Raw genomic sequence first — 27398 nt, forward strand, 5'->3', positions numbered from 1 at the left:
AGCGGCAGTTCGGAGGTCAACTCTTTGAGAACCAAGAAATCGAGAGCAGCCAACCAACTTCAGTTCCTATCTAACTTAATACTTTCGCTACTCTAACCAACTCATGCATAAAAGAGATCAGGCTTATCAGGGGGTTGTGTCCTGTATTCATCCGTATTATTTCGAAGACAGTTCGTTAAGCGCGAGTAGAGGAAAAGCCTACATCGAGAATGCGAGTACTATGCATTTTGTATAGGAGTTCTTTGGTTATGTGCAGGAAATGATCGACTGGATGTCCTACCTCTCTGTGGTGGCCACCCTCGGCTTCGTCGTCTTCTTCGCGGTGGGACCCGGCTCGATACCCTGGATGATCACCGCGGAGCTCTTCTCCCAGGGACCCCGGCCCAGTGCCATGGCTATCGCGGTGCTGGTCAACTGGATGGCCAACTTTGTGGTCGGCATTGGTTTCCCCAGCATGAAGGTGAGCTTTCCTTCGTTAAGTATTCATGTCGTATTTGGGTGTGAAAACCAACTTATTTTCAGACTGCCCTGGAGAACTACACGTTCTTGCCGTTCAGCGTGTTCCTGGCCATCTTCTGGATATTCACCTACAAGAAGGTGCCCGAGACGAAGAACAAGACGTTCGAGGAGATCCTGGCCCTCTTCCGGCACAACAACGGCAGGTATGTGTCCTTGCACTAGCTCATTCTTCGCTCAAATTCTGCACACAAATCATGGCAATATGTCGAATAGTTCTCCAGCTCATAACTTAAACTCAACTTTCTTACCTGACACAAGAAATGCGAACCAAATACTATAAAATACAATACAGAATCTTTGTACTATGCCCTTGATTACCATTACTTGGAAGTTTATTATGCGGCTTGCATAGCCAAACTGATCCAGTGAACCGCTTTCCAAGGATCGGTTCAGGGTTCAGAAGTTTTCATTTCCTTTCGTTTTGAAATTTTGGTTCCCTTTTGTTTTACAAAGCACCATACGTTCGAAAATAACCCTCTGACTTGAAATGCGTTCCATGTATTCCTCCAAGGACCTTTCGAGATAGTAGACTGTACGGGTAAGTTGCATGAAGCCACCGAGGACGATCGATCAGACTCTTAAGCTCCGTATCTAAAGACCCCCAATCAAAATCAAATATTAGATCCGATGCGTTTCGCTCTCCAAAGTTCCACCTTAAATTTGTAGCTCGTATTGCTGTACTTTATTTAGCCACTTTATGTACAATTTTTAACCGAACCAAAAATACTAAAAACAAAGTTAACCGAATCGAATTGGGATTGTGGATTCCCGCGCTCAAAAGTTTCTATGAATTTTTCGGCATGTTTGCTTAACTTTGCCTGTACTTTGTTACAACTCGTTACTTTGTTACTACAACTACAAACCATAAACAACTGGCTGCCGAAAAGCAAACTAAATAAGACTCATAATAGCCAAATATATAAATACCCAATATTAAATATCAATTTTAATACTCTACTCTCCAACTCTCTCTATGCATAGCTAAGCCGTTACCTATACTTACTACTATTAAGAGCCGCATCTCACATCTTTCTGCCCCATCACGTTATCCGATGTATCAGAATCGCTATCATTGCGCCCCGTTTCCCCTCATCGCTCATTGTCAAATCAAATTGGTTGGTTCAAAGTGCTCCACCCATGCATTCCATAAAAGCCCCACTTACACTGCCACACCACATGCACACTGATTTTGTTGCCCGATCTTTGACCATATAGCGAGGATAATGCCAACGGAAACAGTGTTGCCACCGCGGACTTTGAGTTGTCGCAGAACGATGCCGAGGAGAAGGGTGGCGTGCATGCCAAGGCACAGTGAAGCTCCGCTAGGATAGCTACACGCCAGAACCAGTGTGACACCCACCAGCCCGTCCAGTCCTTCCAAATAATTTATATACTTCAATCACAACCTTCACTCATAGCAATTCCTGGAAGATTCCGGGACGGAGGACGTGGGAGCCATATTTCAATTAGTACTAGTGCTAGCTTAACCTAATTTCACGTTATATATGTTTGATTTCAAATAAATGTTATTTTATTACCATTTTTATTTGCCTTGGTTTTCATGTTTGATTTTTAAGCCGCGCCTAATAACTTCCAAGCAGCCTCAAACTACAATACACTAACTACAGAATCCGCCAGCGAGACCCTTTTTTCCGGCGTCTCTCTCAACTTCAAAGAAACAGCCAAAACCCGACAAAACTCTCGAAATTGCTTTCATTAGTTGCAAAGAAATTAAATTTACCAAATACGTTTACACTTAAAACATAATCGTAGAGTGTGCGAATTTCAGGAGTATGCTAAACTGCACAAATAGCTTGGAGCCACAAAGTATGAATTCTGGCATCGAGCATGCCGCCTTGATGGTATCTGAGGAGAAGACCCAACATGACTCACGTAAGAATCCAAAACACGCCGGCGTTCCACCCAGAACAACCGAATCCGAACCCGAATCCGAACCCGAATCCGAATCCGAGCCCGAATCCTCCGCATCCTCATCCTGAATTCCTGAAATCCCGAAACCACAACCACACCTCGATTGCGTTTCAGTTTCACTTCCAGTTTCCGTTTGAGTTTTTAATTTCCTCGTTATTTGTTGTGCAAATTGCTCGAACCACACACCCAATATTTGCATATCCATACACACAGGTTGTGAAACGAACACACACAAGATAGCAAGTGTCCTGTAGGTAAACATACATAAAGGACCCTAATTTTGAATTTACTTGTTAACTGTTTAAACCGAACAAACTGTATCTATGTAAATTGCCTCATGAACCAAACTTGTCCAACGCGTCGCATAATTAATTTTTTGTTTAACACAACCGAAACTGCGTACAAATTATGCGCATTCAAATCTGTTGGGATTTAAAAAACACTCTTTTGGGTGAAAGGGAAACATGAAAAAATTTGAATTTTAGCAAACACACCTATTCGAGCAATTAGTCAATAGATGTTTCGTTAGTTAACCACAGCAAAAATTCTGCATTACCCCGATCCATTCAAAATCCCTTTCTGAACTCCATCATCTCCACTCATTAATATAAGTGTGTGTATCTATTTGCGACTCCTTTTGTTTGCCTAGTAACTCTGAAGTATTGTATTATTTTGGAATGTCCTATTTACTTAGTTGCTTGTTATCGTAGCAATTCGATCTGTACTGCTCTTCTAATCTCTTAATCTGTAACTAAAAACTGATGCGATGCTCGCGTCCGTCTGAATAAATTAACTATCTTGCATTGTTTATTTCCATTCGGATTTATGAATTGTGTTTTTTTGGATCAAACAATTTTAAACATTGGAACCCTATCAATCAATCGATCAAATTCAACCATCAACTGGACCTCTAACACACAACCAACACTCAACTATTGTATGTAACCAACATCGACAACAACCACCAATATTGGCGCCTATCTGATCTTGCATGAAATGAAAAACAAAACCTGAAAAATCAAAATCGCAAATCGAGAAATCCCTTTGCCGTGCATTGTAATAATCAAGTGTTTGGTACGACCTCGTTTTCCCTGACGGTTGAAGGCATGGGTCCCTATCCGCTGAGCGATAGCACCAATCTCCTGGGTCCCGGATCGAGCAGCTATGGTCCGGGCGGAGTCCTCGGCCTGGCCGGATCCGGCCCCGGATCGGGTGGCCAGTGCTACACGAACTACGGCACCAACCTGCAAACGCCGCAGGCGGCGAGAAAGTGCCACTACGACGAGGTCGACGACTACAGTTTCCGCCGGCACTCGGCGCACGGAAGGATGTCATGTAGGTTGACCCAGCACCACCGCTAATAATAAGCCACCACAACCCAGCTAGTCAGCCACTGAGCCACTGAGTCACCTCGCTGCCACTCAGCCAATCACGAAAGCATTTACACGAAAATGCCCAAACCAAGTGCACCCAGTCGAATCTAAGCCATCTAACTATATAGTACATATATACAAGTATATATCCAACTAGGCTAAGGCTCAAGCTGACGCTGAAACGAACCACCGACAGTTCGGATCTGATGAACGTAGCTTACATTGTTTCCTTTCGTTCCTTTATAGTACGCAAGTGAAGGGAAAACCACTGATCTTGGGACCAACTATAAAAAAGACAAAAAAGGAGCGAACCGATTGGCTAAGTAATGAAAAGTCGCACCACTCTGTGAAAACAAACACCATACGAACACCCAAAGTACACCCAACTCACCCACTCGCTCAAAGATCAGAAAGAAAAGTGCCAATAATGCGACTGAGAATAAACACATATCATTCAAACCTTCAGACCCTTCCATTCAAAATCATTTATTACTTAAATGCCAGCCAATTAACCCGTAATCATTATTTCTAATGCTTTCAATATATTAGCTTAAAAATCGAGTAGGCCATAATTTAATTGAATGCAGCTGCGGTCAAAGTTTTAGTTTTCAGTTGCAGTGGCGCCCGAATAGGGACTAGCCTACTTCTGTTACAATTTAATTGATTACAACTATTATTGCCGCAGCCGCACAAAAAGGCCAATGAAAATCATTTGGGTAAATTAATTAATCAATCAATCAGGCCATCAATCAACCACCAGCCCTTTCGACTTCATCATCGCCATGTGAAGGATGTGTTTTGTGCATGATGTGTTTGCAAGCGATTGCAAGCGTTTTTATCGCCTTTCCCCAATTGCATGCGTATTATTGGCATGCACTTTTTGCATGCACTTTATTAATTAGCAGCAGTAGTGAATGCATCGCAGCTAAGAACGCCCGAAAAAAGCCCGCCCATAAATTAAAAACTAACGATGAACGATGAACGATGAACGCTGAGAAACCCACAATTTGGCCCGCCGTATTAATTGCTTTTTTCGTATTCTCGACCTGTGTTTGTTTGTTTGTTCCACCACCGCCTTTCGCTGGGCAGCTGCATCCGAGCGATTTTTAGACGGCGGCCGAAGTACACACCAGGGCCGGAGCGCTGCCTCTGCGCCCCATCACCCTCGTCAGCCTCCACCTGTCTGCCCGAGCAGCGGGCCTTGACTGAGGAGCGCCTCGCCTCCTGACTCTGCCAGTGTTCGTTCCACGAGTCGCGCTGAGGAGCCGCACCAGCCGCATCAGCCGCAGCAGGCGCACCACCAACAGCAGCAGGTGCACCACCAACAGCATCAGTCGCGCTATGCCACACACGAATACGTACACTGTAGCTATGAGAAGGAAGTCGTATGTGATCAGGCCAATCCCTCGCAAGCACCACCACAGCAGCCAGCACCACCAGTACAGCAGCAGCAGCAGCAACAGCAGCAGCACCAGCCACCACCGCCATTGCACCACTGCCAGCAGCGCAAGCACAGCCACAGTCCGCACCACAGTCGCCACACGTCGCCGCACTCGCACCACCACCATTCGCACCACAGTCGCCACAGTCGGAGGAGTCGTCGCCAGGGCAGCGGCAGTCTGCCGGGAGCGCACCAGAGCTCGGCCAACCACTCGGTGGTGCGACCTTCGATCTGCACCAGTCGCCGGCATCGCTCCGTTACGGACATATCCACGACGAATGTGTGCCAGGACCCCGCCTGTTCGGATCGGGAGGTTCAGGAGATTATGGTAAGACGTACCTGCTGCAACACCACTGCCACCAACAGCTCCTCCCGCACCGAACTGGCCCAGTGTTTCGCCGAGGACCTCTACGGCTCATCCCGACGACCGAGTAGCTGTTGCACGAGCTCCGACTACTGCTACCAGACGGACTCGACGAGTCTGTATGGCTCCAGGTCATCGTTGAGTCGCAACAATTCCATCAAGTCTGCCTCGGCCCTGGTGCGCAAGCACCACAGGAGTCAGAGGAGCCTGCTGCCCGAGCATCGCCACCCCAGCTATACTTCCATATCGCTGAGGGGCTTGAATGCCAGCCGCCCGAATAGCCAATTGGGTTCGCTGACTTCGATCTTTGACCGCGCCAAGAACATGGCTGCCGAGGGATCCACATTGGAGCGTCAGAGCTCGAAGGGCGCATTGGGCAGCAGCGAGCTGCCGGAGTACGCCTGTTCCCCGTCGCCGATTCGCTGGAGCTTCCTGGCCGATGGTAGATCACCTTCCGAAATGGATGGAGCAGTCGGGGGAGGTCCTGAGAGGGAACAGGAGGAGGAGGACAAGCTGGACGCCTGGCAAGTGCCCGAGCCTGAGCCGGAAAAGAAGCCCTGCCGGAAGATCACCACCAGCTCCTTCGTTTACGACGAGGGGCCCAGCACTTCGGCAGCAGCTGCTCGGAAGCGGCGGGGCAGCAAGGGAAGTCGTGGAAGCAAGGGCAGTGGCAGCTACCATTGTGAGTTCGAAGATGAGGCCACCACCACGGTGATGTTCCATCAGGATGCCGGCGAGGCGTACAACAATTGCTGCAGCAACAACTACAACTACATACAGTGCAACACGTACTTGGATCAGGATCTGCAGATCACCAGCGAGGACATCCACCAGTATCTGTCCAAGGGCGATGCCACAGCCAGTGACATCCTGAACAACTCCAAAAACTATCCCTTCCAGCCCTCGAACGCCCTAGAGTTTCAGTACAAGAACAATTTCCAGCAGGGACAAGCGAACGCCAATAACAATAACACCAACACCACAAACACAGCGTCCAGCGATGCTGCCGAGTGTTTCCAAAACTACAGGGCCATCTCGAAGGAGACGAACCTGAACCAGAGTTCCACGGAACAGCTCTCGCCCACAAACATCAACTTGTCAACGAGCTCGAACAACATAAACATAGTGTTCAGCAGCAGCTTGGAGCGGAATGCCAACGAGGTCAAGTTTATCAACAACAGAAGTGGTGCAGGCGGTGGTTCCGAGGTGGGCTGTGAGGTGGGTCACCATACGGGCTATTTGCCCTACACCTATCCCAGCTACGATTACACGAACATGTCGGGGAACTCGCACTTCGAGAAGCCCCTTGGCATAGACGAACTGCCCAAGGAGTTTTGCGGACTGGAGGGCGCTGGAGGCGGTGGCGCCTCCACCACCAGTGAGCACTCCTCGTCGCTGCCGTCGCCGCAGCCACTGACGCACCACCAGCAGCTGCACCACTTCGAGTCCTTCGACGCCGCCTCCGAACACAATTTGCTAGCTGCCCAACCTATGTCGCCGGGCTCGCCGCTGTCGGGGTCCGTGAACCCCGCTGGCGATGACTTTGTCCAGATGCACCACTACCATCACGCCAACTCACCGCACTCACAATCGCACCACAGCCACGCCCACACGCACACCCACGGCCACCACGTGCACCACCTGCTAAACCACCCCGCCTACGATCTGACCGACGATCAGTTCCGGTTGGGATCGGCTTTGAAGCGAGTGCGCAAGCGAGCACGCAAGTACACCGATTTCCTGCGCAAGAAGTGAGCGGAAGTGAGAAGTTCCGCGGACTCACTGCATCCTGAATCCTGCATCCTCCCCTAGATTCACCCTACTTCGGCCGCAAATACCTGGTGGTCTCGAAGCGACGATCGCAGAGCCTGGACGAAGACTAATCATGTGGCGACTGGACAAGCAATAGCCGAGGAAGCAGCGGTGTTGTTCGGCCGATCGAGAACCATAATTACATTTAACTACAATTTTTACACTGCCAAAAAATTAAGTAAATTAAAGTTAATTTTTGCTAAGCCAAAACTCTGTTTAAAGCGAGGATCACACAGATCAGACACGAGCACTACGGAAAGGGTGGATTTGCGAGGGTGGTAAAATTCGGGTTCCAAAATGAGGCCATAGAAAATTAATGATATAAAGGTTCTCCTGATGTTATATGGGTTATTGTCCGTACGATCTTGGAGAACTTGTATATGATATAGTTTTACCTCCCTGAGATTCACTCGCCCTAATGCACAAGCCACACACACGAATCACATCAGCTGCAAACACGAGAGGAAGACGAACAACGACTATTTTAAATAATGAAAAGAAGTACTTAAGCTAACAGTGCGTATACATAATAAATACAAGCGGTATCAGAGGAGGGCATTTGTATATTCAACTTAAACATAAGCGAAGGTTTTGAATTTGCATATTTAAATTGACTAAACCCATATACATAGTTAAGAGCCAAGGCAAATGGAAATAATAATGCACACCTACTCAAGCCTAGAAGATAGACAACCAATCTAACATACCAGTTAAAGCTAGCTATAAGGATGCGATCAGTCGGATCAGATCGGAGCAGCGCCACAAGATTTAGAGTTTCAGCAACCGCAACTGCAAACGCAAGTGCAACTAAATAATGAAATTAACCATTAATTAACAACAAAACAGCAAGAAAGCAAAACAGCAACTGTAGTTTGGCACACTAAGGACAACAAGTTAAATGTTACAAAAACGAGTGTTGAGATAACACGAAAAAATGAGAGTTTTGTTAGCATTTATTTGATATGCGCGTATTTTCAGGGACTGCTTGCGATTTTTGTAACAAAGCAATAAGCCGTTTTGCTCAAGGATTAAATACGTTTTCGTTTCACCCAGAGCCCCACAATCTTTTTGATTTTTGATTTCCGCATAATTTGTTTCAAGTGTATTATCCCCCAACAACTGTCTTCCAATTATACTTTCTAGTCGTATCTCTCGTCGTAGCCTCAGTTGCTCCCAAAAATAACTTAAATACCTAATTGTAAACTAAGCACTCCAAATTATTTTAATGGCCGTTGAATCAGACGTACCTTGCGTGAGAACAAAGAAAACCGAGAAAATTGTAAATAACTGCTGTTGATTAATTAATAACCTAATTTACGAGTAACAACTAAATGAACTTAATTTGTAGTCTTTAGCCGTGGCGAATCATTATGAATTAGTGAACCGAAAATAATAAATATAAATGCACTGCCAAAAACAAAGGTTTTAAGTAAGAGAACAACAAGAACAAGATCCTCTGGGAGACTCAAACGAAAAAAAAACTCCAAAGGATCAAGTTCACAAAACCAAATCGAAAATGAAAACTGCTGTAAATATAAGAATGAATACATATAGAGAAATCATAGACATTTTTTAAAGGCACATTAATTAAAGAGGAGCATGCAATTTGCAGATTTTTTACATTATTTTAATGAACTAAGGAAAACAATAATGAGTTAAACGGAGCTACGAAACCGGAAAACCAACAAAAATTAAAATGCCACGCGGCCGTGCGATTTTGTAACAAAATCAAAAGACAGAATGTTAACATTGCGTAAAGTTAAATCAAGTATAAAAAAGCAAAACGAATAAAACAGGCACCTCAAAATGGCGCAAAAGGTGCATGAATTCGGCACCGGAAACGGAAACTGACTGGTCTTAAGTTGTGTGCACCATTCGAACTGTAAATAACAGATTCTGATCTGCCGAAACAATTAGCCCTAGAATGCATTCCCAAGATTCCCAAAAACAACGGACCGAGTTAATGACATTATCCGCTAATAGGAAAACTACTATGGGAGATAGCTAAAACCGAGGCAAGTCCCTTTCAAGTTCACGTAGCAAGGACACAAACTTACCAGTTAGCCCAAAAGCCCTCGAATCGATGAGATTTCGAGCCACGATAATCACTCACAAAACAACAGAAGTTAAAGCCAGCTGCAAGAATTAGTGAGATGCCCATTGAGAATATAGCTGAATTAACACAATTAACAATGGCATTATACCCTAGCGACTTTTTTTACCTGTTTGTACTTTAGTTTGTGGTTCGGATATGTTCTAGCATTTGTCATAGCCACATATAGTTGTGTACATAACTAGTTAAAATTGTGCATACAGAACGGTTATCTTAAGTATATAAATACACGCAAAGGTGAATATTAGCAAGACCCTGAAGAAACACTCAAACTATACAGACTTGACAGACAGATTTGCATTCCGACACACTGAGAATATTCGAAGGAAGTGGGAGTGACGCGGAATAATAATTATATTATTAATATACAACAATAAACTTGAACCTAGGTATATGATTCTGAATTTAAATAATTTTTAGTAAGGCAGAGCAAAGAAACCAGAAGCAAAAGCAAAACGGAAACTCTAAACACTTGAATGAAATTAAAAGACAACTTATTAAAAATACAAATAAAAATTGATGAATTAAGTAAAGTAAATTGCTCAATTTAGCTGAGAGTATAAATAAAGAATTATACGTTAAGTAATAATTTCAAAATACAAGCCAGACTTATTCTTGGGCCGGGGCACAAAGCAAGTCCTGAAAGCATATCCTTTTCATGACAATTTCGGGCGGAGAACACCTTTAAGAAATAAAGGATACATTGGCAGCACTGATTTCGATACACTTCGATAAACAGGATTCGAGTGCGCTCTGCGCATGTCAGGGATGTGTCAGATTTGGTTGACAGTTCTGGGCTTTAAGGGTATATACCCGTACCTTCGATGGGGTGTGTAAGCGAGCTGGTTAAAAATGGAAATCTCTGGCTTTTAAAATGTTGACCGCCCTGCGTCGGAAAATTCGGTTCGGAATGCAGCGCACGGTTTTAATTGCGGTCCTGCTGGCGGTGGGCATTTTCAGCTACGCCTTCCTCAACCTCAAGTTCTGCTTCAAGTTGATGTCCCATCGGAGCCTCAACTTAATGGTGAGCTATTTCTTATTTCCTCCCCTGTAACATAATCATGTTTCAATATAATCCTGTATCGAATAGTGCCAGAAATTCGAAAAGCATGAGTACAGCGGCTCTCTGTGTGAGGAACTCTGTGGTTCCCAATCTTCCTTCGACAACTTTCAGTGTCCGCTGAACGATATGAAAACTATCCTCTTTACGGCCGAGAAGAACGGCGACTTGTATGCGGTGAAGGTAGGTCGCGTTTTCCTAGTTCTCACGCTTTGGTTACCAAGCCTACGACCTTTCCATTTCCCACTCACTTAGTTGGCTCGGCACAACGATGACGAGCTGAGCTGGACGAACAACAAGGGTGAGTCGATATACCCCAAGCTCGAGGAGTTCCACGAGATCGTGAAACTGCACATCATTCTGGCGTACAATGTCACCCTGGATGATAATATGGTGAGTAGACACGAGATTAGATTGTGCTCAGAAATTAAAGTAACCGATTTTCATACGGAAACCTCAGATCCGCGCTCTGGTCAACCAGGAAATAGCCGATGATAACTCGCAGCAGATGGTCAGTTTCTGGAGGCTCTTCAAGGACAACAACTACATGATGGGCAAGCTCTTCGACGAGGAGTCCATCTTTCCGGCAGTTCTAGGCTCCTGTGGACCCTACTACGCCACTGAGGGACTGGAGATTGTGCAGTCCAACCCCAGCATAATGCAGTATCTGTGGGTTCTTAGTTCTAACTAAATTATGATCGAAACTTATATATCTTTTAACTCTGCAGGGCCTCCAATCGCGTGCAGCGGCTGAAGCACGCTCTCAATATTATGGAGTACATTTTCCGACTGGACGAAATGAAGCCGGAGCCGCTGAAGATGTGCAAGATGCAGGTGAATCGCTTCGGAACCGCCTCTGAGCGCAGGCTGAAGTACCAGAGTGCCGAGCACGTCTATGTGGAGAGCCAGCTGGACAAGCGATTGTCCAGGGGCGTCAAGTGCCACGCCCACCAGGACTGCCACTTTCACTCCTGCCGAGGATTGTGCGACGAGGAGAAGCAATCCTGCACGCACATTCAGCAGAACAACAACTTCCAGATTTTCTGCGAGCACATCCTCCTGGGCGGAGGCACCTTTCAGCCCGGCCTCCTCAGCGGAGTGCGCCTCTCCAAGGCGCTCCAAAAGCTGGTCAAGATGTGCGTCCAGCCGCCCAAGGAGCATCAAGTGCCAGGACGCCAGTGGGCCCCCAACACGCAGCTCGCCCTGAGACTCTACAACGAGCTGAAGCAACTGCACCAGGCTGCAGCAGCATCCGCAGGATCCGAGATTCCCGACGAGGGACAGGCACGTCGGGGAGTCTAAGACATTCGGGGATTGGTACGGAAGTCTGAGAAGCACGGAAGCAGCGGACGGTAGATCAATTGGCGTACAGCTGGCTCAAAACTGATAGCATTTTTATAAGTAGACTTAATTAATTACAAATAAATAAAACAAAAATGCTTTTTATTGACTACAACAAAACAAATCTCATTTTTTGAGCAACGCAAGTATAGCCAGTTTAAGATTCACACATACATTCAGCTTTCAGCTTCACACACACATTCAAATCGGAGTGCCTCTTTAAATAAATTACAAACAAAATTTAAATTGGATAAATCATTAAACCAATGCAAAAACAAAATGTAGTTTTTCGGACAATTGAATTTCCCGCCTTTCTTCTTCTTGGTTATCTACCATTCACCATTCCTCCCTAGAATTGTAGGGTTCCCAACCATTTCAACCTAGGCGCCAAATTTAAATTATTTTTAACTGTCGTGGATTTTAAAATCAAGTACCATTAAACGAAACTTAAACAATGAGAAAAATAAAAAACATTTCCGTTGAGTATGTTAAGTTTATTCAGCTACTTTTGCTTTATTATTATTCACTTTGAAAAATTTAAATTCAGATTACATGCTTTGTTGGTTACATACAATTTGCATAGTGGTTTCTGGATATAATTATATTTATTTGCAGCCTGCGCCCGGGCCAAAAGTTTATCTCGCCTGGCTTTTCCGGGCGTTTTCCGAGGGAAAGCTGATGCTTACTTGGCTAAAACACAGATTAACACGTTTACTTTATGCTGTTCGCATTGCACTGACGCACATGATGTCGCAGTTGTAAGTAATATATTTATAGTTAGTCAGAGTAATTAGATAAACTAAAACACACACTTTAATTACCACAATTATCTAGAATTTCGACAGGGCTTAAGTACAACAATTAGTTAATCGGTAAGTGCCATTAATACAATCGAAAAGAATTCAGTATGTTACATGTTACGGTCGATCGGTTGTGAGTAGAGTAGAGCTCCCTCCACGAGTAAAGTGCAAAATGTAGAAAATGTTGTGGCCATTGGGTTCCCCTCACTGTGCGTTTGCTTGTCATCTGATCATCTGATCATCGGATCATTTGATCCATCGATCCTTCGATCCTACCATCCGATCCGTCGTCGCGACTTTAACATTTAATTACGAATTATGCCGGAGGTTCGTTTCACAATTGTTGTAAAAAAATACATTTCATGTTTGCTTCCTACATTTAGCTTAGCTAAATCATTATTGTTTTCCTCGCATTGATATATGCATCTGGCATTCATATTCATGTTCCAGACGGTAACCGGCGTCTCGGCGTCTCGGTGTGTGTGTGGGTGCTTCTAAGAGACAAAATCGGATTGAAAGCATTGGATGGACAACCGCTTAGTAACTTCGTCTCGTGTTCTATACATATAATCGTTTAATCAAATCCTGGTCCTGTTTGAGTAATTTGTTTGCAAGAGACACATGCATTTGAGTGACTCTGACTTATCCTCGTATGCTACACTGTACATTGGCCCAACTGGCTTCTGCTTACCAACTAACATAAACGCACAGACACCAAAACGAGAAATATGCTTTGAAAATCGTCTCGGATACAGTTTAGATTGGCTTAAGTGCTATCATTTGGGTGTTCGGGCTTCATTTTTGATGACTGCTTAGCTTATAAGTGTTTCTTGTAAACAGAACAACCGAAAATGGGGCGAAAGATGCGAAAACCAAAGAATAATTACATCCGAGCAGGCATTATATTTATTTCGGGCATAGTTTAAAATTAGAAAAATTAAAAACTTATTGTTTCTGGTTTTGATTACGTTTAAAGCTTACATATTTTATTTGTAAATCATAAAGTACAAATACGCTTTGCATTGCATCCATAAACTAAAGTTAAGCTTATATTATTTCACGAAGTTGTCACACTCGAACGAGTGCCATTACACAAATCTCTGCTTTAGTTTTGCAAAGCAAATCGAGTAACTAAAGTTTAAACTATGATTAACATTTAGCAGTTGAACTAAAACTATGTACCGAACTAAGGCTAGAATAGTTATACTCTTACTCTCTGCGTTCAATGCGAATAAAACGATTACGAAACGAAAACGAAATGTAAATTGCTTTTGATTCTGAGTAGTTCTCGGCTGCGGATCGTTAGTAAATCAGACTCGGAAATGTAAAACTAAGAGCAAAGGAGTCTAATTAAGTTAAAAATGCACACAATGTCAAAGGTAATCTTGAGCATATAATACTTTGCGTTTCATACACACAAATCCGGAATAGAAAACAAAAACTTTAAGAACAGAAAGGCGGCTCAACTAAAATCTAAAGGTGGACTGAACGGAAACGCTGTTGATGACGAATAAATAAATTACAATTACAAGTTACATACAAATTAGGATTGAGTATGCGAGTGTTTCTGGGTGTGAGTGAGCAAAACTATCCGTAAACAAACGCACAGACGGAAAAACAAGTGCGAGGCTAATGCTCACTTGGGTGGCGGAACACCTTTGCCCAAAACACATTTGAATATCATTTTCTCATACTTTCGTTTGTTGTTCTTGCTTGCTTTTAAGCTTCCTGCCTTATCATTTGGAATTCTTTCGCCAACGGCGTTCATTTGTTTTTGGTTGACAGGGGATTGGAGAGCATGAAGATCAGGTCGTTCTGCTGCTGCAGTATCTTGTTTAGCATATCGCGCCACCCCGCGTAGTTCTCCTGCGACGCCGCCTGGCAGATGATCGTCATCTCCGGGATCTTGGGGTCAGTCGACCTGATTTGAAAGCGGCAGTCGCCCAGTTCCTTCATTTGCATGTGATTGAGCTGAGGGTGGTAAGTGGATATTGTTAACCCATTCGAAAGTTCTATTTTATTGCTCTCACCTGTATGTGCGATCTGTATTTGAATATGGGACTGGCGTACTGGTTCTTGGTCTTCTCAATATCCGCGAAGATGATGATCTGCTGGAAGAGGAACACCTGCAGCTCGCGGTGCTTCTGTGCCGCATCCACCACGCAGTTCATGGGTCCCTGCATCAACAGGCTGCCTTGGGCGGTTATCTCCCCATCGAAGTCCTGCAGGCTTCGCAGCACCACCATCATATCGTTGACCGTCTTCACGACCACCTTCATTTGCTGGTAGGCCTCCTGCAGCATGGGCACCTCCTTGTAAAGCCCAGCTCCCTCGGTGGCCTTGATGATCTCCTTGATGAGTAGCTCGTATTTAGTGATTCTCTGCACCGGCTTAATGATCAAGTTATTCAGCTGCGGATTAGAAAAACGGGAAGAAATAAGTTACAGATTCCACAACGGAACCAATTACAATTATGATTTCGCAATTTTGACTTACATCCAGACGATGTCCCAGCTTCTGACGTATGCTATCGAAATACTGATAATGGGCGCTGACTATGTATTCGGACAGCGGTTTGTTGCTGCAATAGGTGTAGTACAGAGCGAACTTGGTGGCTGACCGCTTGATGAGCGGACCCAGGTCCGCCGGCGACTTTTGGCAGTTGCGCAGGGCTCTCAGGAAGAAGCTGGAAGTAGCACGAGTTTGTTAAATAGGTTGCTTACTTTAGATGGAGGGGTTTTCTATACTCACTCCCTGTGCCACTCGTAGATGTCTTTAATATTGTTGAATACCAACTTCATTTTACCACCCTTCAGGTCCTCAGGCATGGGTATATCACTGTTCGTGTTGTTAATCTCTGTCATGTAACTGAAAAAGGATATTTAATATATTAGGCTGTATAGGATTGAACGAACAAATTCAGTACGTACCCATTGACGATCTCATGCAGATCCTGTACATATGCCTCCTCCGTGGACATCAGCTCCGCGAAGATGCATTGTCGCTTTTTGAGGGCTGCAGCCTTGTCAGACACAGCGGTGTGGCTCTGGAAAGGACATGGGATATAGTTCGTTAGCTGGAGCTAACTTCATAATTGTGGTAAGACCCTCACCTCATCATTGTTGTCGTGGGATCGACCATGGCCGTTTGTGCTTGCATTTTCCACTCCTCCGCCTCCATCCACGCGACTGTTGGACTCGTGCTGCTCCTGGAGATTGGAAAACATTGAGGGGAACGGGGGTTAGTCCTGCGCTCGACACCATCATCGACTGAAGCACTTACCGTTGTCGTCTTGACAATTTCTTCTATTTCCGAAAGTGGATTGCCGTCCATTTTGCCGGGGCTGGCCTGCAAGAGTGGGAAAAGCGGGGGGAAACTCAATGATGGTCAGGCCAAATGCATAATGAAAAAGTTTGAGCAACGATTATTGCATTATCCCCTTGTGCAGCAGGCGGCTAATTGAAAAACTTTTTCTACCCGTGCAGCACTTGATTCAATAACTTTCTAAGGCAAACAATCTCTATTGAAATTGAATAAACTATGGGTATTGAATTAGTTGAACGGGCAACATTGCTCATCCGCCGTGTGGCCGCATATAGAGTTGAGTTGAGGAAAACCTCCATCATTTTGGGGTATTTTTCAAAATAAACACGTTCTAGGCGCTTGCATGTTCAGCTCGAATTGAATCACTCGCTTATTTTTGTTTTCCCACTCGCGAGCTCGCACACCACACAGGGCCCCAAATTAATTTCAGTTGCATAAATAAGCAACGTAACTAAACACAAACACACATGCACACCATGGTTCTACTGTTGGTTTTACTAAATTTATAACCAAAATTTGCTTTGGGGTAACACGGTGAAAAGTTTCGCCCAGCCAGCAGATAACATTGTGTAACTATTGTTCTTCGTGAGCTCAATTTTCCATTCTGTGTACTTGTCGCGATAAGATAACGAACGGTCAGCTCTTTGGGCTTGGCAAAAAGTGGAATTTGTCATCGAAAACGATTTACAACTGCGATGCAGCTTACAAATAAGCGGAAGAAACAGCTCATGGCACGTGTTGCTTAAAATTCCCGGCGCACAGTGGAAACTTTTTGCTTTTTTGCTTTTCGGCCAACGTTTATGGCGAACTGTCTTTCGAAAATATGGCCTTTATAAGGACTTTGCGACGACGACGCATTTTGGCAATGCGAAGCCCGAGAATCTCGAAGAGCGACTGAACGCCGAGCGCTGAGCAGTGCGACTGACTGGCTGACTGGCCGCCTAATAGTTTTGCCTGTTGCCCAGCATGTTTTACATATGCAGGCACGCCACCCCACCTGCCACCCAAGCACCCACCCACCCACTTACGCACACACAGAGTGCTTCCCCTTGCGACATCAAAAAGAAACTCTCAATCAACGCTCCTCCAAGAAATTCGTCGCACTCACTTGAGGAAAAGCGCTGAAATACTTGTATCGAGTGAGCGAAAGCTAAACAGAGAGATATAGAGATATAGATAGGGAAGTAGGGAAGTCGGGGCACCGGGGGAACTCTCTTTGTGCCCGTGAGTGTGTGTTTTGTGTAGATTTGCTGGCACTGTTGTTGCTATGAATTCTTAAATACATAAATTAATTCGCATTTCGCGGCGAAATGTTCTAGAGGGTGCGAGTGATCGACAGGGAAATACCTCTGGCGGTGGAAAATAATCTATTCATAAAACATAGATTTAACGCGGTGCGGATGAGGAACTTGCTCAATGTGCTTCATTGTCAATTAATTCGAATATTTTACTGTGAGCGAGTAGGAATTGCTGAGTACGAAAAGTTAAAACGAGTTAATTTCACACTTTTGCGATAACAATTTCAGGGAATTTCGTAAACTACAGTTCCCCCTCATAGCGTTTTACAATGGATTTCATCATGTAAAAGCAACCGCTTAAAGGAAGGACAATAAAGGCCAAAACCAAAGGAACAACAACCCACGCTATGACGTAGCCACATTTAAGTGGTGTGACATTTAATTAGCCTCTTTGAAACGGGGAGGTAGTCGACTTGCAACGGCTGATGTCACACACACGGATATATAGATACATATATATATATATATGAAGCACTCGCAAAGGGCGCGAGTTTCGACAAGGAGAACTATTAAAAATTAATGACAATGCAAATAGGCGAACTAAACAAAGGTGGCACAGGAACACGGCCAAGACCCGAATGCCAAGTAGGCCAAAAAGTTAACACAAGCGATACAGTACGAAAACCTAACTGGGTTAAGAAGTTCGCACCCAGGCGATACAGAAGAACTCAGAATTTGTAAACAGGAAAGAATACAATTAAATGTTGACGCATCAAGGCAAACCAGCTTGTACAAGACAGCCGAAAATTGGCACGAATGCACGGCAAAAAATAGTTAGACATATAGAATGCTACTGTCGGATATAGCGCTTTTCCCTTTACTCAACCCTTTCATTATAATGACATATGAAATCATTGATCGAATGCTTTTCTGTGTACCGAATTCGGCTAATAAGCCATCATCATCATCAGCAAAATAGAAACACGCGGAACAGAGCAGAACAGACCAGACGACATTCAATTTATTGACGGACAAAGTGGCTATAGCGAAGGCGACATTCTGGCGACGGACACTTCGGAATGGAAAAAGCTCGAAATGGAGGCGAGACATCCGAAATGGGGGAAGCTTGCCGAACGAAACGAATCATTAATCAAATTGAAGGAGAGTCAAACCGTAAAACCGATGAAGTGCACACATAGTGCGATAAAAACTTTGGAAATTTCAAAACTGGCAATTAGTCGCAGAGGGAATTTTGAAAATTTTAAATGATAGGTACTCTTGATTCTAGCAGATTTATACATTTTTAAAGGGGTATTTAAAAACCAAACAAAAAAACATGCAAGAAGATGTCGCATTTATAAAACTATAATCCACAGATGGCTGGTGAAATTTTGTTAAATAAAATATCAGAGGGAAGAAAGAAACCTATGCAAATGCTTTTAATTAATTAAGTGGCTTTTGTTGAAGCATAACTATATTTCCCCTCTTAGGAGAGTCAAATTTTCCATCATGTGGTCAGCACCGCACAAATAGACAGAATGCATCGAGTTTTGCATAATTTAAGGCCACATTCGCAGCCATGAATCAGGCAGCCAACATCATTGACTGTATCCCTTCCCTGTAATTTGCTCGCAGAAGTACCAGCCAAGTGGAAGTCCCGCCCCCACGCACATTCAACCGACAAAGTCTGTGGGCTAATTTGACTGTCGAAATTTATGCGTCGTATCTGCGAGTTCGAGTATCGCTGGCTCTTTGTATCTGTATCTGTGTGCTGTGCTGCGGTGGTCTATTCACTCTCCTGCCTCGAGTGTAAACAAAATAAAGTGGCGCATTTATGGCGAAGGTGGCTGGCCCGGAGAACGTACGGAGGAGGATTCCCAGTCCCCGGAGAATTTGTGCGCGCCTCCCAGTTCTCTAATTGAGCAAAAACCGTGCTCGGATTGCCGATGACGTCGATGGAGCAGAGGCGAACGGGCCAAAGTCACAATAAACCGCTTTGATTTGTGTGGGAAACACATATTAGAGGAGCTGCGTGCTAAGCAAACAAACTTGGAGCCAACGAATGGGTGGCTGATTGGACGGGGGCACCGGGGATATCATTCACGTTAGGGTGGGTCAATGCCTGAGAAGTACTTTTGCGAAAATGCTCTCCATTCATTAGAGTGCAACATATCGTAAGTTGTTTCTTAGAACGAGAACAGCACAGGTAACCTATTCGTGTCTAATGAGTAAAAACTTTCTAGATTGGTTGTACTTGTTGTGAATAAACAAATCTTGGACTACTGATAGATAAACTTCAATTTACAACCGCACTTCACGTCTTGCTAACACGAATCCTTGGCATAAATATGTTGCAGCGAAGACACGTGGTTTGTTCAGTAAGCAATGATTTCCTAACTACTGCAAATGATATTTTTTTTAGCCCGCCCATATCCTGTGGGAAATCTTGGGAAATCCGTGTCGGACGCAGGCACTCACCATGTTTCCAGAGCTCTCCTTGGCGTCCTTGGCAAAGGCGGGCGGTCCGTTGGCAATCAGGTGCGGCTCTTGGATGGGCTTCATGGGCGGCGGCAGCTCGAGGCCGACCTCCTCGTCCGGCTCGTAGTCGCCGGCTCCTGCTCCTCCTGGATGCTGAGTGGAGCTGGGGAATTGCGACGATGGCAGCACGGTGGCGGGACTGGCACCTGGCTGCTGGTTTTGCTGCTCGGCCAGCTCCTCGGCGTGCTTCTGGGGTGTCTAGATATAGAAAGGAAAGGCGTGGAGAAACGTCAAATGATATAAATAAACGCTCGTTAAACGCAGCACTCACTCTCAGGTTTTTCTCCGAGGGCTTCTTCACCAGCGGTTTGCTACTTGGCGGCTTGTCCGTTCCCTTGCGATTCATCAGCGGCAGCCAGTTGCGTCTGCAATGATACGAAGTACAGAACGATTCGACAGGTAAGTGGCAGTTTGTACACTTGAAGAACTTTAGTTCTTCCAGGGAGACAGCCTACAGGAACTTGCGAATCGTTGTGGTGGTTTGCACAAGTTCCTCCATCGCTCATGGCGTGCCGAATAAAATCGAAATAAATAAAACAAAGAGATGCTTGATGGCTGTCCAGCTGCGTGGCTAACATCAGACTGTCGCCAGCATGGAATCGGCCGCTAACTTGGCCAAAAACCGCCCGCTGTTCGGATGTCGCCGCTCGCACAGTGGGCACAATTCGTTTTCCCATTACCATTTGCCTTTTTATGATTCCACGGTTTTAAAACCAAATTTCCGTTTGAATATTCGCTTTTATGCTCCAACTTTTTACCGCACTCGCCGTAAAAGCATATTTCTTTCAACGCTCCTTTGATTAATTTGCAGCCGGAGCAAAGTTTATGGGTCAAGTTTCGACTTTATTTGCGAGCCGAGTCATTAATCAGCCACAGTGAACACTGAACACGGAGGACATTTGTAGCAGCTGGCTGGGGTTTCAGCAGCTCATTTGGGGCTGCAGGGAATGCTCTGCGGTCAGTGGAAATGCAGTAGAGAAAACCGCGAAACTAAGCTCGCTTTAAATATGCCGTTTATAACATTTTAATTAGGCTTAATTCGCGAGCACAGCAGTCGCCTTAAACGCTTCGAAAATCGATTTCAATTAAACAAAGCACGAAAGAGTGGAGCCAAATGGCTGGGAAGGTGGACCGAGGAGCGAGGAGCGAGGAGCCGGGAGCCAGGACCCATGACCCAATGGCATGTAACATAATTCGAAGTAAAAATAAACATTGACACAGACGACAAGGAGCAGGAACGCGGCTTTCGACTGGTCAAATTGGACGAGATACCAGTTCGGTTCCAGGAATTGTATTTAATTTATCACCAGCTGGCTGGACACATTCAAAATTCATTTGGCTGATGTAATGTTTTAGCCAAATAGCCAAATGGCCAAAGTGTCGCCAAAGTGTTCTATGTACAAGCCAAAGAATGCGTGTTTGCTTTGGGGTGTATGTATTAATGGGTCGCCGCAAAGTATGCAACAAAGCTGGCTCACAAATTTGCAGTTTCCGCCTCCTGCTGCTCGAAAACAAATTGCACACGGCGAAAAAATGATCCTTTCTAATATGAGCAGCCTATAAAATCCGTAGGAATATGCATTATTTCTGAGAAATGCGCATCAATAAGTTTGCATAATTGTTTGCTAAAAAAATGTTAATCTCTTTCGATTTTTGTTTGTTTTTAAGTTCATTGAAGCATTGGAATTTTAAAAGTGATAACGAGCTATAAAAATAATAACAAAGCATCATTAATAAATGCAACTTATTTTTATAACATTAGTAAGTGTTTACGTATACTTTACTGTCGTAAGCAACAAAATATTGTTGAATAATATGAAAATAAGTAATTATTTAAACATGGCTCTCATTGCAACTTATTAATGCCTGAATCATTGATAAAATTTAATATTTATACATTTTTTCAAAGTCATGGATATATTTTTCCCATGCTTGTGCAATACCCTGCCAGTGCCTGTGTGTATGGGTGAAATACAAATACCACTTAGTTCATTGGACTTGGCAGCACGCGCCGCTGAGCAGGATCCTCCTCTGGCCCCGCTGGCTTTATGGTCCCCGATTCTTTGCATATATCCTGGACAAACACACGCGCATATTGACACAGTGCTTGAGACAAAGAGTCCGGGGCAAAGTGACAGCCGGGGCGGGAGGAGGTAGCGCTTCGGAGGAATACTGTGGGTGACTCGGACGATAATCTATATTCATGCTCGGCAGGAATAGGGCGTCGAGGAAGCAGCCGGACGAGCAGGAACTACCATTAATGCTCACTCGAGTGAGCCAGCAGCAAACAAAGTGCCCAATTAGAGTGCAAATATTGAAAGTGTTGCTGTGCCACTTCCACGGACCAACAAGACCGAAAAGAATAATACATGCTCGTAAAAGGAATAGTTCCCGGGAGAACTATTCCATCGTATTCCCCCGCTAAGGCTAAGTGCGATAAGACCGCTCCAAATCGAAGAGAATCTATTAGAAGTGAGTTTCGAGTGAATGCGTAATTATAAGAAATACCGCATAAGGCGGTTACGAGATATCAAAACAAATCGAAAATCAATCGGCGCTCTTTCTGTTTCATGCGGGCGCACGAGGCGTATGATTAATACGCACTGGCCTGTTATCGTTAGGTTCCTTCCTCATTCCCTTATCTCCGGCGCACTCACAGCTAATGACGAAGTCCAGTGCTGACTAACAAAGGACAAAGACAGTTCTGGGCTCTATTTCAAAAGAAGTTTCGTCAAAGGCGGGCAGAAATAAACTCTAATGATTGCAATGCTTTAGCGCAACAGGTTTTGATCGCTGATGAATTACACTAAACGTCGGTGGGAAAAACGAAACCGGTTGCCGGCACAGAGAACATTTAATGGGTATTCCCTATTTGTTTCGGTGATAATCACGTGAAATGGGGGAAAGACTGCCCGAAACAGAGCAAAGCGTCTGTTCTTCACAAAACGTATAATAACCAGCATGATAAATATTCCCCCAGCGTTTTGGGGCGCAAGATAGCGATGTGGGGAATCCAAGAGCAACGTCGTCCGAAAACTAAACTCAGCTCAATTGCTACCGGACAAACAACAAACAACGTGTTTATCTTACGGCTAGGCTAACGAACGTGACGGATCCGTAACTGCAGCTGCATAATGAGCAATCGCCATCGGGATTGAGCAGCCGGACTCCTATTGCACGTTGGCGTCGATAAATCAAATTAAGTTCTAAATCTTCATCTGCGGAAGCTTACTCATGGCGCAGCCAACAGAGCATGAGGAAATGCATACCGTTCTCCATGAGGCAACTAAATCTGTAAATACCCTGCCAGAAATAGTAATCCATTCGCAAAGCAAATCATTGAGAAGCAAGTGTAATAACGTCGTTTACCTCTCAAATAATAATTGTTATTTATTTAGTTTAACTGTCTGGAAACCAGTTTGCATAAACATTTAGATCAATCGGTAGTGGGTTTTATGGCACTCAAACGGCTGTAAACTAACAGTTCAGCTTGGAAATGTCTATTAAAGTCGTCATACCCTCTGTGGCTGGTATCGAACGAAAACAAAAACAGAATTAAGGCTGGGTTAGCTTGGGCAATTGAGAAGATGATGAGGCACATGATATCCAGGGAGCTTGTTATTGCAATTGAGAAGACGAGGGCGACTAATTGAACGTGAGGCTAACGCAAAGCAGACGTTTATAATCAATTCACTGCCATTGTTTCTGTGCTTTAATTATAGTTATAGTAGCAAATAGCTTACTAAATGCTACATCTGAATGGAATCCCACTAAAACGACTGGCTTCTAAGGAAATGGCGAAAGACATACGTTGTTCCATGTTCCAAAAAGTACCGTTTCTTGAGTTCCTTCAAAAAGGAGTTGCGCCTCTTGGGGTTTTCCGTCCTGATCTCGGTCACCTCTTCGCAGCACACACATGTGAATCCCGATGGTTGGCCACCCAGGGATTGCTGGTGGTGCAAAACGGCGGCGTTCCCGTTCCCGCTCCCATTTGCATTTCCATTATCCCCGACCCTCAGCGATATAGATTTGAACAACTTGTGCATCGATCTGGGTCGGGAATGTGTGGGAGCCGAGCTGCGTTTCACTTTCAGCGAGTTGTAGTTGGACTCCGGATGAGGATTCGAAGCCTCGTTGTTGTTATCGCAGAAACCGGTGGTTTCTGGCACCGCGGTGGCACTTTCGTAGTGGAAACCGTTTTCGGCCATCTTATCTAGGCGGATCCGATGGCCGCAGTCACTGTTGTTGTTGTTGTTGCACATGGCCAGATAAGCGATCCACCGAGGTGAGCACTTCAAACACAGTGGCGTTAATTGTTTAGGCCGCTAAAAAACCGGCACCGCAAGTCGAAAGACCTTTCCCGCACTGCGTCTAATCGTAAACTGAGCCAAGAGTCCCCGAGCGAGCACGAAGAAAAGGTTCTCGCTTCTCCCTACGGAGCTTCGATTTCTGGAGAACCCAGCCAGGCAAACTCGCACACCCACGAAAACAAACTCAGAGTTGGCAGTGGGGCAAAGGGTGAGAAGTAAGGGGGAGTACACTTGACAAGTTCCAAAAAAAAAATGGTTTCGTTCACCACTTGGCCCTAGAACCAGATACAAGTTATATTCAATAAGCAATTGCCGTTCAAATCTAGCGTTTAACAAACATGATTCTTTAAATAGTAATATGAACTTGATTTCACTTATACTTCGCCTATTTTTTCCCAGTGTAGTAGCCTCGCCTTCAAAGAGCGAAAAACAAAAGGCAAAAAACCATAACAATGAGCAAGCAACAACTGGGAGCAGCTGAGTGATTCTTGTGATTATGGTTGTTTTCGAGCTTTTTCGCGCTCACAGAAAAATTCTCACAAGTGCCGCTCACACTATTGTTGTAGTTTCGTGTTGTTCAGTGTAAATGGTTTATATCTTTATGGCTTGCGCCTTAGCTCTACTACACGCGATTATTAGCCCCAGTGGAAAAAGTTGGTGCTCGCAATGCAAATACGCGGTAGAAACGCCGGTTTTTAGTATTACTGATTCCTAGTTAGTGTATCAACTTTCTTGAAATTATATATAATCCACTGCATTTTATATCGCATCATTTTTAAGATATCGCTTATTACAAATGAATCCTCAAAGTGTGAATTTCCCTTGAATATTCGACGTATATCTGCAGAATTTTATGCGAGATATTGCATATTACTTTCCCATATCATTGAATTAAGTGAGTCAGTGAATAAGACATATCAATCCGAAAAATTAAGGAACTCAGTGAAATTCGAGATTAAACTTCAGGGCAAACCCAAGTAGACTGTTTGGATCAAAGTCAACGGTCGGTGACGCACGAGAGAGTGGATAACTTCTCACTGGAGCAAAAAGAAGTATCTACATTTCTGCTTAGAGGCAGGCACCAGTTGTCTGTTATCTGGTGGCCAAATGACGAATGCCTACTGCGGGTTGATTAATACTATAAATCGATTTATGAATTTGTTTTGCCACCTAGCCAATTGGTCAGACGATAGAGATAAAAGCCACTGGTGCACTATGTTAAAGCGAAACACCTGACTAGACTGATTTTGGAGATAAAACTCCTGAGATAAAAGCACCGAACAAATACTAAAACCTGGATAATTCTTAAAAAAAAAAAACAACTAACAAACAATAACACTATATGAAGTCAAAATTGAAACCCATTCAGCGATATGTCAAAACAATTTGTTTAATTATATTGCTCTTATCTACGAAACATTTTATGAAAACTTGCAAAACCTCAAGGGTGTTGTTTCTGTGGTACAAATCCAGTTTTGCCCTGATAAGCAGTTCGAACACTGCGCACTGTGGCAAACAATAAGCTCGCAATTGTTAAGTAAATGTTTAGGAATTGTCGAAAATAACTCACTTCTTATCATAAAGTAATTTACTCACCCGCTGAAGCCGCGACGTTTAGTGGACGATGAGAGTGCATCCGCCTTGCTGCGATTGCCTGTACAATCAGTATGATATTATTTCACACAGGGCCACAATTGTATATGAAATCGATGCACTTACTCTGATCCTGCATGTCGGATTTCTGGGAGCCCGCTGCTGCGGCTGCATTCGCTGCGGTTCCGGAACCGTGCTTGTGTGAGCCCGGCGGCGGTTTGAGCACTGAGACAGGGACGAGTCCTTCCTGCACGGCGGCATCGTCGTGCTGCGGATTCAGGCGCACCAGGCAGAAGTCCGGCTCTCCGGCGGTGGGCGGCTCGACAATCTCCACCTGCTGCCCCTTGCTCACGCTCAGCTCATTGCTGCCCGAGGTGGCGATGTAGTCCGCTACCACCCAGGTGGCCTCCTGGTTGCCCAGCTGGAAAGGATAAGAGGATAAGAGGGGGGTCGAGAGATAAGTATCGGGTGGCGCATTTAGGATTCGGGCAGTTAACCCATTTCGAACCAAGAAATGTGTTTTTGAAGGGTCTAATAAAATACACAAAAAAGTTCACTTAAGTGGCAATATTTTATGTAACAACTCAGTTTTAATTCATAAGCCCAATTTTTAGTCAGGATCAGCTTAAATTTACCAACGATGGGTCGCATTTTATTTGAAATCTAGAAAAAGGCAAAACAATGCCCATCATCGCGCCAATGATTAAACGAGATTTTATGAGCCATAATAGCGGCAACCCGGTATGCAGGTTACGTGTCAAAGGCGCCTTCAGCGGGTTAACATGCTCGGGTCGAGGTCGAGATGGAGGCCCAGAGCCTTATTGATTGACCGCCAGAACAAAGGCCGAGGACTCTGAGGGCTTCAAGGATCATCGGCAGAGCGAACGAACTAATTAGAAAGCCATTCGAGCTTGGCACACGTCCATTGTGGCACGAGGAGCACAGGAAGCGGAAGGAGGAGCACTTCCGTCAGATTTGATTGGTGGCAGGTCCCCAGAACAAGCCACCCACCCAATCAACGCCGCCCAGAATCCAATCCTTCTCCCCTGCCGCTCAAGAACCTCTTCTATGTGCATTAATAACGTACAAGTTTAGTAATTTACATGCAGGGTGTCGATGTGTGGGCGTCTATCAGATCTTTAAAGCTGTCCGGGAAAATTGTGGCTAATCGTTAATCGATTCCAAGGCATTGGTGTTGTTCACAGAGTGAAGTGAGCAGACCTGCTACTGAAGCCTTTCATTGATTGTTTAAAGTTCATCATAGTCCCTGCCTGCATGGCACATCAAACTTCAAGTGTGCTTAATCCAGTTTGTAGTGACAATTAAAAGGCTGGATATAGCTATCCATATTTGCTGAGTGCGCGCGGGTCTGAAATATTTGAGCTTTATATGAAATTCCCCAAGCGCCGGGGATCATATCTATTTCACATACAATATTTATGTGGGACACGCCATAAACTGGCAGCGGGAGCAGGCTGCATGGAAACACCTGTCAGGCGGCTCGGGGCAGGGGGCATGGGCCAAATGGGGAAATGATGTCGCCAAGGCAAACGGCGCTTCACGAAGGGCTGGTGGGCGATGAAAATGGAAATGGAAAATGGGAAATGGGAAATAGGGGGAGTGCGCTGGCGCTCATAAGC

At 44.7% G+C, this 27398-nt stretch overlaps 3 protein-coding genes across 6 annotated transcripts in view; 2 read left to right on the plus strand and 1 right to left on the minus strand.

The window, feature by feature from the left end:
- LOC117141247 (glucose transporter type 1) overlaps positions 1–8929 on the plus strand; it is a 74988-nt gene extending 66059 nt beyond the window's left edge. Inside the window, 4 exon segments of the mRNA XM_033304613.1 lie at positions 257–460; positions 523–662; positions 2309–2412; positions 4914–8929. Of these exon segments, the coding sequence (XP_033160504.1) occupies positions 257–460; positions 523–662; positions 2309–2412; positions 4914–7384 (2919 nt within the window). The 3' untranslated portion in view covers positions 7385–8929.
- A 1283-nt stretch (positions 8930–10212) lies between these two features.
- LOC117141249 (divergent protein kinase domain 1C) lies at positions 10213–12046 on the plus strand. Its single transcript, XM_033304615.1, has 5 exons — positions 10213–10578; positions 10645–10797; positions 10870–11007; positions 11075–11283; positions 11343–12046. The coding sequence occupies exons 1-5, from the start codon at positions 10429–10431 to the stop codon at positions 11914–11916; spliced, it is 1224 nt and encodes a 407-aa protein (XP_033160506.1). The 5' UTR covers positions 10213–10428; the 3' UTR covers positions 11917–12046.
- Positions 12047–13638: 1592 nt separating this feature from the next.
- The window catches only part of LOC117141611 (triple functional domain protein), a 37774-nt gene continuing 24014 nt past the window's right edge, over positions 13639–27398 (minus strand). For 2 of the 4 annotated variants that reach the window (XM_033305128.1, XM_033305129.1), the window contains 11 exons: positions 25885–26179; positions 25762–25819; positions 20127–20220; positions 19796–20053; positions 16038–16103; positions 15868–15963; positions 15686–15801; positions 15507–15623; positions 15252–15441; positions 14786–15166; positions 13639–14726 (listed from right to left, as the gene is read on the minus strand). In XM_033305128.1, the coding sequence (XP_033161019.1) occupies positions 14520–14726; positions 14786–15166; positions 15252–15441; positions 15507–15623; positions 15686–15801; positions 15868–15963; positions 16038–16103; positions 19796–20053; positions 20127–20220; positions 25762–25819; positions 25885–26179 (1878 nt within the window). In that variant the 3' untranslated portion in view covers positions 13639–14519. Of the gene's footprint in view, positions 14727–14785; positions 15167–15251; positions 15442–15506; positions 15624–15685; positions 15802–15867; positions 15964–16037; positions 16104–16785; positions 16915–19795; positions 20054–20126; positions 20221–23689; positions 24184–25761; positions 25820–25884; positions 26180–27398 lie in introns of those variants that run through there. The other 2 variants (XM_033305130.1, XM_033305131.1) reach the window with 2 other exon arrangements.

The sequence above is a fragment of the Drosophila mauritiana genome, chromosome 3L, assembly GCF_004382145.1.
Source record: "Drosophila mauritiana strain mau12 chromosome 3L, ASM438214v1, whole genome shotgun sequence".
NCBI classification, from domain to species: Eukaryota; Metazoa; Arthropoda; class Insecta; order Diptera; family Drosophilidae; genus Drosophila; species Drosophila mauritiana.